This window comes from Acanthopagrus latus, chromosome 12 (assembly GCF_904848185.1).
Source record: "Acanthopagrus latus isolate v.2019 chromosome 12, fAcaLat1.1, whole genome shotgun sequence".
Classification (NCBI taxonomy): domain Eukaryota; kingdom Metazoa; phylum Chordata; class Actinopteri; order Spariformes; family Sparidae; genus Acanthopagrus; species Acanthopagrus latus.
The window spans coordinates 21,707,687-21,724,169 of record NC_051050.1 but is presented as its reverse complement, the minus strand read 5'-3'; the positions used below and the strand labels follow the sequence as shown (position 1 = coordinate 21,724,169).

General features: G+C 41.8%; 2 protein-coding genes across 3 annotated transcripts; one reads left to right on the top strand and one right to left on the bottom strand.

Moving 5' to 3' along the window:
* Positions 1-85: 85 nt before the first annotated feature.
* Positions 86-6,060, top strand: gfm2 (GTP dependent ribosome recycling factor mitochondrial 2). Its single transcript, XM_037116706.1, has 20 exons — positions 86-499; positions 590-674; positions 1,276-1,321; positions 1,406-1,503; positions 1,604-1,729; positions 1,825-1,913; positions 2,007-2,095; positions 2,191-2,251; positions 2,606-2,791; positions 2,869-2,949; positions 3,043-3,191; positions 3,520-3,660; positions 3,754-3,853; positions 3,939-4,125; positions 4,207-4,283; positions 4,375-4,513; positions 4,604-4,789; positions 5,103-5,218; positions 5,304-5,486; positions 5,742-6,060. The coding sequence occupies exons 1-20, from the start codon at positions 491-493 to the stop codon at positions 5,868-5,870; spliced, it is 2,277 nt and encodes a 758-aa protein (XP_036972601.1). The 5' UTR covers positions 86-490; the 3' UTR covers positions 5,871-6,060.
* Positions 6,061-6,108: 48 nt separating this feature from the next.
* On the bottom strand, positions 6,109-14,763 carry hexb (hexosaminidase B (beta polypeptide)). Of its 2 annotated transcripts, none has more exons than XM_037116707.1 (14): positions 14,385-14,763; positions 14,113-14,264; positions 12,055-12,120; positions 11,388-11,434; positions 11,183-11,293; positions 10,986-11,087; positions 10,621-10,753; positions 10,185-10,365; positions 10,013-10,099; positions 9,836-9,908; positions 7,822-8,002; positions 7,307-7,397; positions 7,080-7,184; positions 6,109-6,448 (listed from the first exon to the last, which is right to left on the bottom strand). In XM_037116707.1, the coding sequence occupies exons 1-14, from the start codon at positions 14,669-14,671 to the stop codon at positions 6,385-6,387; spliced, it is 1,680 nt and encodes a 559-aa protein (XP_036972602.1). In that variant the 5' UTR covers positions 14,672-14,763; the 3' UTR covers positions 6,109-6,384. The 2 variants fall into 2 exon arrangements, with proteins under 2 accessions (XP_036972602.1, XP_036972603.1); XM_037116708.1 differs by lacking the exon at positions 7,822-8,002 and adding an exon at positions 8,910-9,084 and having other exon boundaries at positions 14,385-14,754.
* Positions 14,764-16,483: the final 1,720 nt, after the last annotated feature.

Here is a 16,483-nt window from a genome sequence, read left to right as displayed (position 1 = left end):
ACGGACACGTAACGTGACACTGAAGCTTATTACGGACAAATTACGCAATTTCACTTTGTGATAATTTAATAAATAATCGATGGCTAACTTCGAGAACTTGTATTAAACAATCTTACGTTTTCTTATCCTGACGGGGACATTTGTGTTTCGATGCCGGAAAACATGAGCCGGACACGCTTGTTCCTAGGGACGTGTTTTGGAGCTGCGCATTACAAAAGCGTGACATTAAACAGCAGAAATGATGTCGTTTTGTAGGACATTTTAATACTTCATTCCAGGATACATTTAGTGTTTACTCACTGGCTGGAGCTATTAGGCTCCCTTGATTTGTTATCGTCATGTTTTCGCTATTACACGTGAGCTGACATCTTTTGAGAGCAATGTCGCTCCACAGTGGTTCCTCTGAGGCTCGGACTGGTTCTGAGTGTAAAGCTTGACTTATAAAACCACACTGAAGTTGTCTGTGAAAGCCTTTTGGACTTTAAGCAGGATGATTTGGGTGAGATATAACCAGCAAAACCAAGTGCTGTCAGTGCTACTTTATGTTAACATCATGTCGGCTTCATAACATTGTCGGTGTCGTTCACAGGGAAGGTGTTTGCTCACTGCTGGGCTCCAGTGCTGCAGGTGTCGACTGAGCTGGCAGCTAAAGAGGCACTACAGGTTTCTTCCAGGTACGTTGTTTTAATAATGAGATCCATAGTTATCAATAATTACCAATGAAATGTTTGAATTAGTTGATTAATTGATTCAACAAGTAAGTAAATGATTCAAATTTTGATCATCACTCACTGGATGCAGTCACCTATCATGTAAAAATGCCAGACATTCACAGATATATTTGACAGATATTTCATGGATTATCTGGTAATCATACAATACGATTAGTTGTTTCAGCGCTGGACTCTTGGGGGCAGGGCGAAAAAAAAGTGCAGCCACCAGCTATGAATGCAGAAAGCTGTGAAGTATGTGTATTTAAGAGAGGAGATTCACCACGTCTTGTCCACTGCAAGGACACAATAGAGGACACTGTATCATGTTTTACTTACCATCTAAAAGGGGATATTTCGCTACATGTTTTTCCAACATGGGCGCACCAGCATCCACTCAGTATTTGAGCTTCTGATCATATCACATGATCTTCATCAGCAGATGGATTTTCACAGTTCCCCCATTTTCTGAGCTCTTCTGGATGAACATCCTGAAGAATTTATCAGGTCATACATACAAAAGAACTTATGATATTTGACTGAAAGCTTTCTTTCTTTGTCACAGATGATGTCAAGTCATTGCGGACAGTGGTCAATCCTGATATATCCAAGTAAGTAATTCGTCTCTGCAGACTCTGCTCTTTAGTTTTGAATGTGTTGAAGGCTCTGCGTTAACTCCCACACTGTGTCTGCAGAATCCGAAACATCGGCATTATGGCTCACATTGATGCGGGGAAGACAACGACCACAGAGAGGATGCTTTATTACTCTGGCTACACGAGAGCACTTGGAGGTGTGTAGGATGGCAAAAATAAGATGTTAACGTAATTTAGTTTTTATTACCTGTTTGTTCCTACACATTTCATTTATTTCTGTGACTCGGTTGCTTTCAGATGTGGACGATGGAGATACAGTCACAGATTTCATGGCTCAAGAGAGGGAGCGTGGCATCACCATACAGTCGGCAGCCGTCACGTTTGATTGGAAAAGTTATAGAATAAACCTTATAGACACCCCAGGTAGAAGTGACGTCCTTGTGAGAATATTATATTCTGATTCTGAGAAGGAGCAGCCACGCAAATATGACCGTCTGTCTGTCTATGTGTGATTACAGGACATGTTGACTTCACTCTGGAGGTGGAGCGGGCACTTCGTGTTCTTGATGGAGCAGTTGCCGTGTTTGACGCTTCTGCTGGCGTTGAGGTTCGTCCGCTGCTTTCAAACTGCTTCTCCTCTCATTTGAACCTGTCCTGTGCTGTGTTTCATAGCTGGTTTCTCCTCTGACCTTGAAAACAGGCTCAGACTCTGACCGTGTGGCGACAAGCCGAGAAGCATCATGTTCCCTGTGTTTGTTTCCTGAACAAGATGGATAAGCCTGCAGCAAAGTGAGTGAAAAAAAATATTCCAACCAAAGACAATTCATCTTTTTATTTCACAACAAATTAAATAATCTGAAACTGTCTTTCTGTTTTTTTCTCAGCTTAAGTTTTTCCATTGAGAGCATAAGACAGAAGTTGAAAGCCAACCCAGTCCTCCTGCAGGTAGGCTGATGGAAATACACAGCAAGAATAAGCAAAAAAATAAATGCAAATGGATAAGCGGAAGTTTCGTAGTTCACAGAATATTTCTGATGTTTTAAAGCATAAAATAAAGGGGAAAAAACAAAAACAATAAAATGGCTCCATACTTCTGGTGTAATCCAATTCTCAAATTTTCAGAAATATTTTGTTCGCATCACACAGCTTTTTGTCAGGATGGTGCTGAGTAGATGATGACAGTAAAAAAATGTAAAAAAAAAATGTAAAATTGTAAACTTTGTAAAAAATTGTTATCAAATTATACGAAGAAATTAAATCTGTCAGCGTGTCATTAAGTGTCACCTTCCTGCTTCATAGATTCCCGTCGGCAGTGGCAAAAGCTTCTCCGGTGTTGTCGACCTGTTAACCAACCAGAAGCTGATTTGGAAGCTCGGATCTTCAGAAGATGACGGACGAAAGTTTGAAAGCAAACCTCTTGACCTGTCGGATGAGCCTGAACTCCTGCAGGAGGTCACCGAGGCCCGGATGGCTTTAATTGAGCAGGTACACCTCAAAACATTTACAGCAGCGCTCACAATTAGTTAATTTTTCTCTGGTTAATATTTCTGTTCTCATCGCAGGTCGCTGATCTGGATGATGAGTTTGCTGAACTGCTGCTGACGGATTTTGGCGACAATTTCGATGCCGTCCCCTCCGTCAGAGTAAGTGTTGTGTTGCATGGTGCCACAGTAGGAGCCTATAAAGCAGCTTTGTTATTTGAGAATCCAGAATGAATGGTGCTCATGTGTCCTCAGCTGCAGGAGGCTGTGCGGCGGGTCACTCTGGCCCGTAAAGGCGTCCCCGTCCTCTGTGGGAGCTCTCTGAAGAACAAAGGTGTTCAGCCTCTCTTAGACGCCGTCGCTGCCTACCTGCCTGCCCCCAACGAACGACACCATGACCTGGTGTAAGTGATTTTCTTTAACCAACAACTTATGACAATTCCAGCATGATTGTATTGAGCATGAGTATTTTCTGTAGGTTTTGCATTCCAGGAGTTTATTACCATTTTATCTCATATTTTCTTCCTTTATGCAATGTTTCTTTTACAAAATAAGTATTGAAACATCCACTGCTATTAAGCAAAGTCTCTTAATTTATTTCTTTACTTTGTTGAGATCGATCTTAACCAAGGAAAATATCACCTGCTGTTTGGATGTTTTATACACAAATCAAAGAGTGTTGAGATTAAGACACATGTTTTGCTTATTCGCACTCTGTTAATCATCCCACAGGCGGTGGTACAAGGACGACCTGTGTGCTCTGGCCTTCAAGGTTCTCCATGACAAGCAGCGCGGTCCTCTGGTGTTTCTTAGGATTTACTCCGGTACTCTGAAACCACAATCTGCCATCCACAACATCAACAGGAACAGCATGTACGTCAATGTCGTTAACCTCTAGTCAGTTTTTACCAAAATCATGACTGTGAAATGTCAAAAGTTTATTTTTGTGTGTCACGTTGTGTGTAGTGAGAGGATGAGCCGGCTGCTGGTGCCGTTCGCGGATCAGCATGTTGAGATCCCCTCGATGACAGCGGGAAACATCGCTCTGACTGTGGGACTGAAGCAGGTACTGCATCATACATTCATACGTTTCTTAGTTTCTATTTGGAAGATTTTTTACGCTCAGTTTATATCTCACACTCTCATTAAAGACGGTCACAGGGGACACCATCGTTTCATCGAAGTCTTCAGCAGCAGCCGCAGCCCGCAGAGCCCAAAATGATGGCGGAGGAGGGAAGAAGCGTGGTGAGCAGGCCAGCGTGGTCCTCTCAGGGGTGGAGGTCCCTGATCCAGTCTTCTTCTGCACCATTGAACCACCCACCATGGCCAAACAGGCTGGTGAGTGAAAGTGATATTTCTTTAGCTATATATGCTCCAGCAAGCTTCCCGTCACCGACACATTGTATTGCGTCCTTGTAGATCTTGAGCACGCACTCAGCTGCCTCCAGAGAGAAGACCCCAGTCTTAAAGTTAGAGTTGACCCCGATTCTGGCCAGGTAATACCATCATGGGATTAACCAGGACCACCTAAACCAGAGCTTCTGCCACAATGAGTCAACTAACTGTCTTGTCACTCTACATCCTCAGACCGTTCTGTGTGGGATGGGAGAGCTGCACATAGAGATCATCCACGATCGAATCAGAAGAGAGTACGGCATTGAGACTCACCTTGGACCACTGCAGGTGGCTTACAGGGAGACCATTCTCCATGAGGTCTCTACAACAGGTACAAAGAACACACACATTTTTAAAGTCTTTGTGGGGGAGAAACTATTCTTCCCAACAGCATACTATATACTGTTCTCTTCTAATGTAGATACGCTGGACCGTACTGTTGGAGAGAGGCGACATGTTGTGACCGTGGCGCTGACCGTCAGACCTGTGGACATCCTGTCTGCGAGTGCTTCTTGTGAAGTAACTCTCACAGAGGAACTGGAGACGCAGCTGTCACCAGAACTGAAGGAGGCGGTGGAGAACGGAGTACACAGCTCGTACCTTCAAGGTATCACTGAATGAAACGTATTTACTTTCTTGCAAAGCCATCCTGGGGCCTCAATTGCAAAATGCTCTTAGATTTTTATTTAATTTTAGTCTTAAATGCACAATATGTAAATATTACCACTAGGGGTGCTACATGCAAACTAAATACACTTGCTGAATGTTGTGTGTGGGCTGCTGGGAGGAGCTGGAGGGCTGCCAAACACCTGGAGGCGCACCGATTATTTAAGACCGTCTCCAGATGTTTTTATATTGCCAGACTGTGCTTTTTGAAGTGGCGCCCTCTGAGTTTATTCAATACCTGCATCCGCTTTCAGGTCCATTGGTAGGTTATCCTTTACTGGGTGTGTCCACGCTGATCCAAAGCATCAACGTCGAACCAGGAACATCCGCCGCCATGGTGTCAGCCTGCGTGTCTCGCTGCATGCTTAAGGTAACCCATCACAGCTTCTTTTGTCATAAACGTAAACGTCAGGATTATCGATGGGTAAACGGCTGTTCTGGTCGCTCGCACGCAGGCCATGAAACTAGCAGGAAATCAGGTGCTGGAGCCACTGATGTCGCTGGAGGTGACTGTCGGGGAGGAGCACCTCGGCGCCGTGCTGGGGGACTTGGCTCAGAGGCGAGGAACCGTCCAAGACATCCAGAGTCGTCATGACAACAAGGTGCTGCTTGCGAATGTGCCCCTGGCTGAGATGATGGTGAGTGGACACACGATTCAAACATGTTGTCTGTAGCTTTCAGGGATGCACTGATCTGGAAATTCTGGACGAAGATAACAATGTGGCAAAGAGCCGTTCTTTTTGTTTTAGTAGTAAATGCTTGGAAGGCTTTTTTGCATGCAATACAACTGTATGATCAAGATTTTTGCTCATCTGCAGTAGCTTTTAGGTTCACCTTACAGTTATTTATAATTCAAACCCATTTCTGTCCTTTTTTTTTTTTTTTAAAAAAAGGGCTATTCCACCATCCTCCGAACGCTAACATCCGGTAACGCCACCTTCTCCCTGGAGCTGGACGTCTATGATGCCATGAATCCTCAGGACCAGAACGTCCTCCTTAAAAGACTGTCTGGTCTGCTCTGATCTCAACCCAGTGCAGAAATGGGACAAGCAACCTTCTGGGACTTTACCAGGACTCACATTAAAGACTTGGCGACTGACAAGTAGCCTGAATATATAATATTTATACATGAGCACCTACTGCAGAAGAATAATGGAAATATTGTACAATGTTCTCAGTTGGATGCAAAATAAATTTGCAGCCAGGAATTTATACCTTTGTTTTGTTTCTGTTTTTAAGATGAAACACACGACCAGCAACTTAAATGTAAACATTTTTATTCAGTTATTATACAAACATTCATAGAAAAACAATGAGTGCATTATTCAGTCCTAAGATGTGTGTGACATAAAATGTGATCAAGAGTTCTGCAGATTTACAAAGGATGATTTAAAAGGATAAAAGAGGACGGTCACTGCAGTGACACCTCTAACAAGGCAGATTCAGCATTTGAATTAGCAGTTTAAGAGCGTGGGGGTAGTTGCTGTTGCATGGATGTGCTTCCCTTTCTTGCTCCCACGTTCAGCTTCAGTGTTTTCAGATCCCCTTGTACTCTCGGGGACAGAAGCTGGAGAACAGTGGCTCAGCTGGGATTCCACGGCTTGGATAGGAGAAATATAGTCAGTCAATCTTCTTGAACAGCAGTATGTTTATTAGATGATGATTATTTGGAGACTGATGCAAAGGATAATATAACAACTCTGTCGTGAAGCTCCAGAAATGTTTTGTGGACTACTGAACTTAACTTTCCATCAGCATGAGGCTGAGTGCATGAATGAATTTTCATTTTTGGGTGGACTGTTCCTTTAAGTGATGTGTTATACATTTACAAAATTATACTAACTTCAAGGTGTTCCTGATATCTAAATTGTTTTCTCACCTGTGTTTATGACTTGAGAACTGGTGGGGGGGGGGAAATGGCAGGACAATCTTCCTATGTTCCCATTTTTTCCCTCCCATTTGTGAAAACACATTAAAAATAAATATTCTAGGAGAATTATTTTTTTTCCATGTGTGAAGTGAAGTGGTCAAGAAACGTCACCTGCTCTCACACAATAGATGTGTCATGTGTTTAGTCTGCACATATTTTAAAACCTGTTTTCACAGATGATAAAGAATCAAGGAACTCAACACAGGAGGGAAAACTGAAAAAAACAAAAAAAACCCAAAAAAGGTCCTCACCAAAAAAAACAAAACCATTGAGGTCTGAACTGACCAGCTCCCATACTTACTCCACCATGCGACAGCGGTGCATTGACAGTCTGTTGAAGGCGTCGTTGATGTCCGTCACATCTTTGGCGCTCCACAGCCGCTCGGCCACGGCGCTGGCACGAGGCCTGAGGATCGCCGAAGACGAGGAAAAGATGATAAGATCAGTGAAGATATGTCATATGATGTGCCAAGGTTCACAATGTGCTGATAAAGAGTTCATGAAGGCGTCACATGAGCTGCACAGTACCAGAGTCTGGGTGTCAGGTTGGTGGCGTCCACGTACTCTCCCCACAAACAGGCCTCTCCACCAATCACAAGCTTCTTCTGCGCTTCAGTTCCTGTTTTCACAAAAAAAAAAAAGAAAAAAAGTAACATTTGCTGAGATCAGGCAGCCAAAGCAGCGTCCAGGGAATCTAAAACTTCCACTGAACCGGAGTGATTAATGACAGTAAACGTTTGATTGAAATTACAGTATTTTCCATCTGTTCATTCAACAGGCTTACACGTATTTGCACAGAGGTGACAAACATCTTTATGACATTTCATATCTGCGTTGAAGAGTCAATACAGCTAATAAAATCTGAACCAGGCCAACAACAGAGCAATAAAACAATCACATGAGCGAGGCAAAGAGCCAACACCAGCATGTAAATAATAATAATAATAATAAAAAAAAAAGCAATGCTGCATAAAAAGCAAATGACCAGTCGCAATGGGCAGGAAAAAAAAGCCTTGCCATGAAAATATATCAAGCAGACGAACCCTCGAAATCCTGCGGGTCGGCCTTGTAATGGCCGCGCCAGTCCTGGCCGTAGGAGATACGGTTCAGGTACCAGGGAGTGGACAGCAGGGTCTGGTACCCTGATGATGTAACATTTGCCATCTCATTCTGGTATTGCTGCTGGTTTCCTTTCCAGACGTGGATAAGTGTGTCTGGTTTCAGCTACACAGCACACACACATAAATATATCAGTATCAGCAAGATTAAAAAAAATATATATATATAAAAAAGGAGAGAAACGTGGAGTGGAACAAAGACGAAAAATGTCTGAGCCTTCCGTTGTCAAGTCCTTTTAGAGAATCTTAACATCTGCTTACATTCAACTAATCGATTAGTTGTCAAGATGAAATTAAGGCCCCTCCCTCCTGAATACCCAGTCTGCTCTGATTGGTCAGCTCGCGCATGCCTGACCCAGCACCTCTCACAACAACGACAGAGCAGCTGTGCTAAATTAAGTTTTATGTGCCAAACTAGCAGCTAGACAGAAATTATGTGAACGTGTGACATGGTGACGTAGTGTTTTTCATAGTTTTCTAACATTTTATAGATCTGACAACTAATTGATTAATCGAAGAAAAAAAAAAATCTACAGATGTATCGACAATTAAGAAAATGTATTCTTGGCTGCAGCCGAAATATTAATATTTTAGGGAAGTGTTGGGATTTCAAAAAAAGGTTCAGTCTTACTTTCATCTTGGTCCAGTTTACTGAAGGACAAAACCTGAGTTATTCTCCTCTGGCTGGTGGATCTGAACCCAATTCACCCAAAACTTGTTCCTGTACCACTTTATTTACTCATTATTTTCATTATCTGAGTATTTAGTTTATGGTTTCATTCCCTCAAATAAAGCAGGAGTGGTCCTCCACTGTGGTGAACTACATCAATCCATGACACATTCCAAACAACCACCAACCACGCGGCCCCATGTTGTCTGACTCTGTCACAACTGTGCAGTTTTCAAGCGTAAGCCTGTTGAAGAAAATCCAGATTTTCATTGCCTAAATCAAGGTTTTCCTCCAACAAAACGTACCGATTCGTCGTAAGAAGCCATTTTTATGAAAAACTAACCGTTGAAGTTGAGCGGCTCAACCCTGTAGTACTTCTGCCAGTCCTGTGCGTAGCTAATGTAATCTAGGTACCACGGGGCGGAGAGGATGGTGGTGTACCCTGCTGCTGTCACTCTGCCCATCTCATCATTAGACCCGCCGCCGATCCACACATGCACTACTGTGTCTGGCTTTAGCTGGAATAGTTACAGACCACGCTGTTGTACTCAGGTCAGACACTACATGAGTGGGTGGTTTTGTGAGGAGTAGTTCGACATTTTGGGAAATGTGTTTATTCACTTTTTATCTGAGCGAGAAGACTGACACCAGTTTCACACCTGTATGCTAGTTATAATGCTGACATTAGAAACCAGTTAGCTTAGCTTAGCATAACTATTGGACACAAGGGGGAATGCAAAACAACTTAATTTTGGCGTCCATGTTGTGCCCGAACATCGACACGATCACACCAAAGCCTGAAGATCACTTGCAGACTTAATTGTTACCCACTGATCTGACTGGTTGAAGTCAAACGGATGGTTCGTTCAATCATTTTAAAGTGCCCGCCCCTTTTCCAAACCGTTTCCAAATAGAACGTCCCAGATGGTTCTGTGTAACAAACCATCTGCCCCATCAGGTAAACCTGATGCTGGTGGCTGCTTCATATTAGAGACACGAGAGTAGTATCGACCTTTTTATCTGACATTTGACAAGAAAGCAAATAATCTCATTTCCCAAAAAAATCAAACTACTCCTTTAACAACACAGAATGAAAAACAACAGAACATGTTGAGGCCAAATGACTGATAAATGGTGATAAAAGTACATATATAATGCTCAGATTTAAATAGGAATGTAGGACTTTCATATGCAAGCCACACTAATTAAAACATGGATATAATTGTGTAGATTTTTCTGCAGCATTACACACAATTTCTCTTTAGTTACCTTAACACCGTTGTCGAAGACCTCCTGCCAGATCATGTAGCCCTTCTTGGTTGCGGTGACGATTTCCAGGAGTCTATCGGACCAAAGGAATAAAAAAAAGGCAGAAAATTTAAAATGGTTCTCTTTTTGTACAAATAATAACACCAACCAGCCTTCAGTATGAAACGGGAAACGCACTTTTGGATGTAGAATGATTCCAGCTTGCTGTAGTCGTCTCCGAAGCCTTGCTGTTCCATGAACTTCTGAATATCCGGGTTAGACTTCCTGCAAGGTAGAAAAAACTGAAATCAATATTTGCCGTCTGATCTTTGATGCTGAGGAGATTTTTTTTTAAACACGGATTGCTCACCAGCAGGTGAAGTCCACCTCATCACCTCCCAAGTGGACGTAGGCATCAGGGAACACGGTGCTGATCTCCCCGAAGAACAGCTTCATGAAGTCGTACGTGGTGTTCAGGATGGGGTTCACTGGTCCGAAGGTGCCAGACGGTTTGGTGCCAGAGTAACAGGGCGTGAGCAGATCCGCCTGGCCTGAGAGGAAAAGCAACAGATCAGGTGTGTTTTTATCCATTAGTTTAAATTTCTACATAATCACTAAAACCAGTAAAGTTAACATGCTAACCAGCTAGCCCCTAGCAACTTTCTGATAGTGGACAGAACCAAAACTCCGCTAGTGATCTGAGCAGAAATGGCCAACAGGAGCGATAACTACACAGCTAACAGCATCTTACATGTTGCACCTTTAAAGAAAAGAGAAAATATTTTTTAAACGCTAGCAAAACTCACCTTTGCCCCAAGACTGCGTGTGTCCTGGAGTGTCAAACTCCGGGATGACACGGATGCCTCTCAGACGGGCCCACTCGATCACCATCTTCACGTCAGCAGGTGTGTACACATGTGTGTACGGGTGGTAAGCTCCCTGTAAAACAAGAGTAAAACAATGAACAAACTCCTCCTCCTCAAAATCTCTCATTATTTTTATATTAAATCACCTAGAAGGTAGCATTTCAGCATCTTTCTACAATTATCTCTTGTTCCATTGGCAGATTTATTCCCCCCTCCCTGATCATAAAGCAAGAAAGAACTGTTTTTCTTTTTTCTAAACATATTTTTGAAGTGCCGTTTTAACTCCAGGAACCAGCGTCACTGACCTGCCGGCTGAGCTGTGGGAACGTTCGGCTCAGGTAAGGGAAGGATGGATCGTCCACGATGTGCCAGTGGAAAACATTAATTTTGTTCATCGCCATTGTTTCCTGCATGAATAAACAAAGAGAGAAATATTTTTGAAAAAAAAAAAAACAGTAAATCGAATAAATAAATGAGAGAAAACAATCTTGTACTGACGCACCAGATTAGCCAGGATGACTTTGACAGGCAGGAAATGACGAGAGGTGTCCAGTAAGATGCCTCTGTGGGCAAATCTGGGGAAGTCGTTGATCTGTGTTGAATTGATGCTTTTCTGAAAAGATAAAAAGTAAAAATCAGTCCGACCTAGTCGACAAACTCATTCTGGGAAGAAAAATCTGAAATAAATCACACAGTTGTTCACTTACAGTTCCATATTCATCTTCATACACCAGCTGGCTGAACGTTTCCAGACCTACGAACGAGGATTACAAACAAACAAACACACTTCAGGTCGTCACGTCAGGTTCTTTTCTTCAGTTTTTATGATGCCATATTGTAAAAGTGGGTCACTGTCACTTGATAACACACCCTAGACATGTGAGCAGAGTTTCACAGTTATAAACACACTGTAGTTTTATTTTGGAGGGAGTGACGGCGAGTTTGCAAGTCTACTGAAATGCTGAGTCTGCTGTGTTAAAACAGCTTCTGAATGCTCATATTTCATATTTAAATACATGCAAAGTCACATCTTAACACAGTTTAATGGTGCAAAGCTGAGGTCAAAATTACCTCATTGCAAGTTTCATTAAGGTTTAAAATGCTGATAATTTCCTAGATTCATCATTTGTTCTATAAAATGTCTGAAAATGGTGACAAAATTTACAGCTCTTCAGTTAAATGTGACATAAAAAACAGAGAAAAGCAGAAATTAGAGGCTGAAAACAACTTTTCTGACATTAATACTAATACATAAACTAACTGTCTCTAGGTTGTAGCTTCATATTAAATATTAGAGTGAGATGGATTTTCTAATCTAACCCTCGGCAAGAAAATAAATAATGCCATTAACTCTTCATTTGCGCATCATCATACCGTGCAGGGCTCCCCAGACCGTTGGTGCTTTCAGGACCGCGAACGGCTGATCCACTGACAGCTCATCTGTGGACACAAACAGTGATGCACGGTCAGTGTGGGCAGGTGGTTGTTATGCTGCTAAAGTCGGGGTCTTAAACAACTGAGTGTCGCTGTTTTAAGTGTGTTTAATCCGGGCAGCTACCATCCAGGTAAGCTCCAATTCCACTGGTATGTACGACGAGCATATCCCCCTTTCAAAAATCAGATCGATGCTCAATATTCTCAATGTATTCAGGTAATAGTACCAATGCAACAGTGTAACAACACTCAAGTTACATGTGAAGGCACAGATGTGTTTCAAAAGCAAATATATATATATAAACCTATTTGGTATCATTTACATTAAACTGTCTGAGAGGTTTAAAGGGGAAAATGTCTCTTTGGTGAAACTGCTGTATGGACAGCGATCACAAGACAAAAATCTAGATGAACATCTGGTTTAATCTTTAACTATAAACTGTATTTAACGAGCTCATCATATGATTTTGTGATGTAATGCATCTTTAATTTGAAAGGTAATGACTACAGCTGTTGTATAAATGTAGGAGGGAACATACAGCGTCTCCTTTTGAAATGCAGTCGAGTTGAAGCACGTAGGAAAGTACTTGTGTTTACACTACTGAATACTGGCATTTTTCAAGGTACCGTATCAAAATCTGAAATGTCTGGATCGTGACAACACTACCTTAAAAAAAGGGAAATATATCTGAAATAGAGAAGGATGTTTTTATGATTAATCATCAGTGGCCAGCAGATAACAACATGCAGCTTTCATTTCTGCAGAAGAATAATCAGATTACAGCAGCGATGCTGTGAGATAGAAGTTGTTGTTAAATGTCACGTACATTTTTGGCTCCCACTTCTGCTTTAAACACAAAACCTGTTAATATCCATCTTTTCATAAAAATCTAAAAGCCCTCAACATCATGTCAGTTTCGCCCAGCGTTATCCAAAATACTACTGAACACCAACATTTTTCAAGATGTATTTCGAAATGTCAGTATTGTGACAACGCCGCCTTAAACAGAAAAGACCTCTGAGGCAGAGAAGGACGTATATTATGATTAATCATCAGCGGTCAGCAGAAACAACATGCAAATTTCATTTTCGCAGAAGCGTCGTTGAGAAACATCAAACCACCAAGTAAAAGCAGAGATACTGCAAGATAAAAAGAGACATTTGAATGTCAGTTAATACTTTATCAGATGGGATGTTTCATTCAAAGCATGCATCTTATTTTATAAACTCATCAAAGGTTTTGTCTGTAAAAGACTTTAAAAAGCTGTTAAATAAATGTGGAGTGTACTTTGCAGATTACTTGCTGCATCAGAATTAAAGTAGCACATTTTTAAAAGTCATTAATTACATTCATCAGCTTTCAGTATATATAGACACACACGTAACTTAAAGTGTAATTTACTTTTACTTTCAACTCTTGAATATATTTAATATCAGTTCTCAAGTCAAGAGAATGTGTTGGAATTTTACTTTAAAGTCACCCTTATCAATAATAATTAATGTTTTAAAGTATCTGATATTAAATGTATTCGAGTATCAAAAGTACAAGTAAAAGTAAATGACACATATATTAACACATATGCATTTATACTGTGGGTCGATCGATGATCAGTCTGGCCAGTTATCAGAGCTGATATTCATTATTTTTCCAATTACTGGAAAATAAATTACTTTTAATCTGATTGTCAATAACATAAGTCATTTAAACACGCACTCAGAGTGAAATCTTAAAATTAACAAGTAACTAAAGTTATCAAATTAACAATTTCCTCCAAAATGTAGTGGAATAGAAATTCAAAGTAGGCAGAAAATGGAAATACTTTAGTATAAATACATGTAAATTGTACTGACAGTAAATATAATACACGGTGTGACTTTTGGGTACTTTTTTTTTCTTTACAACACAGAATAAACACAGAAATACTCAACGAGCAGCACTGCGCATGCGCACCAGATTGAACGTAGGTATGAAGTGATATCAAAGAGGAAGACTCTCACATGACTCGTTGGAGGTCACGCTGGGATACCCGTCACATTCAGAGTCAGGTGACGTGATCCACACCTGCAGCTCCGTCAGCTCGGTGGGGCCTGTTCGCTTGCTTTTGTACGGCTGCTGCCTTTTAGCGCTGCCGAACATGTATTCATAATACCTGCGGACACACACAGAAAACACAGAGGGGCCACTTGTTTGCTGCGCTGTGAGTGGTCCCTGAACGCACCACGGCGCACAAAGACAGAAAGCGACAGCAAATCAAATGAAAGCGTCTCACCTCCTGTAGGCGTCCTGGAGGAGGCTGCAGCTCGGGCCGGCGGATGACTGCCTGGCGTCAACGATCTTGAAGCTGGAGCCCATCAGCTTGAAGGAAACATCTGAGATCTGCACTTTCTGCGGCAGAGGCCACAGGGAGCCGTGTTTGGAGGGCTGGAACACCAGATCCCGGTCCTGGTCCTCCTCCTCCACCTCCACCACCTCGTAGTCATCGATGTAGTTGTGCTTCAGCCCCCGGCAGAAGCTCAGGCTCAGCAGCAGCACCGCCAACTTCACTGTAGTGGTCATGTTGACCGAGGAGAAGTGGAGTCACAAGACCCGCAGATCAGGCAGCAACATTATGAGTGGATCGAGGTGGGCGGGGCTTGTAACGCGGAAGTAAGTTTGTGCAACGATTTTTAAAGGGGACGCAGCGATTTAAACGTGAATCTAAAACAAAAAAACAGAACAGGTGTGTCTCGTTCAACCAGTGTAACGACACACGTTGGTGTTGATCAAAATAAAAGAAATTCAAATCCAATAAAAGGAAAAGTTACATCCATTAAAAAGAGGCGTGTCCTATGTCACAGTGTAGTGATAACGTTTCACATTGGTTTGGAGTCATTGAGTCACATGACATGTGAGCTTTTGAAAAGAAATGCTGGATTTTCATAATAAACATTCAGGGAATATAAAATCAGTAAAATCCATTACAAAGATTTGTTTATGATATTAACACCGATCAGGCATAACATGATGACCACCTGCCTAATGTTGTGTTGGTCCCCATTTTGCTGCCAAAACTACCCTGACCCGTCGAAGCATGGACTCCGCTTGGCCCCTGAAGGTGTGCTGTGGTATCTGGCTCCAAGACGTCACCAGCAGATCCTTTTGAGTCTTGTACGTTGTGAGGTGGGAGCTCCATGGATCAGGACTCCCGGCTCATTCTCCTACAGGTGCTCAGCAGGACTGAGATATGGGGAATTTGGAGGCCAAGTCAACACTTCAAACTCGTTGTTGTGCTCCTCAAACCATTCCTGAACCGTTTTTCGCTTTGTGGCACGTCGCATTATCCTGCTAAAAGAGGCCACAGCCAGTCAGAGAGTACTGTTTCCATGAAAGGGTGTACCTGGTCAGCAGCAATGCTCAGGTAGGTGGTATGTGGGAAAGTAACATCGACATGGATGACTGGACCCGAGGTATCTGATGCTACAAACACCCCTATAGAGCTGGTTATTGTTCTAATGTGAATAACATACATACATTTTTTGTTAAGCCTGGAAGAGAAGGCAGAATGTTTTGTTTAAGCTGCAAATAATGTTTAATTTTGTAATGAAATGAAATGAAATGAGCTGTTTGACCACTGCAACTGTATTTTTGGTGTCTTGTAGACCCGACCAGTGTTGGGAACTCTTGTGCATGACATGAAAATACAAGTCAAATTAAACATTTACTCACTCTTTCAAACTTTTTTCCCAACAAGGGAGGATACAAAACATGCCTATGGCTATTTTTCTCTGCTGTGCTGAGAACTGAATTAATTCAGTGATTCTGGTCACAGGTTTCATGCACCTTCTGTAAAAAAAACATCTCAAAGCAAGAATCTTATCGAAATCTGATTGGTGTCAGCTTGAATATCACATCACTAGGAACACATTAGTTCATTCATTGCCCATATAACATCAAATATTGTCTTACTTGGTGAATTACAATGTTTTTTTATTGTCATTTTCTTAAAGTGTTGCCTTCATTAAGCTTGTTTGTGGTAAAAAGTAAAAATATAGATATTTAAAGAAAATAAATGCTTTATTTTGCAGGTATTATTGTTCTTTTAACACATATAGCACTGGGGAAGTAAAGCCAAAGTCAACCAGACATTAAGGTTAGATAATTAGATAAATAACTTCCTGTTTGTGGTCACAACCATCAGTCTGTTTTCTCAGCATCGTCAGCGTTTTGTCCACTAGATGTCTCTCCGGTCACACGTATGAAGCAGCCGCTGCCACCAAGAGCTTTTTATTTCCAACTAATCACACTCTGTTTCTCTCTCTCTTTCTCAGGAACAATATGCTGCATCATCCTTAACATGAAGCGACTGTAATTGTGATATTCTGTCTCTAT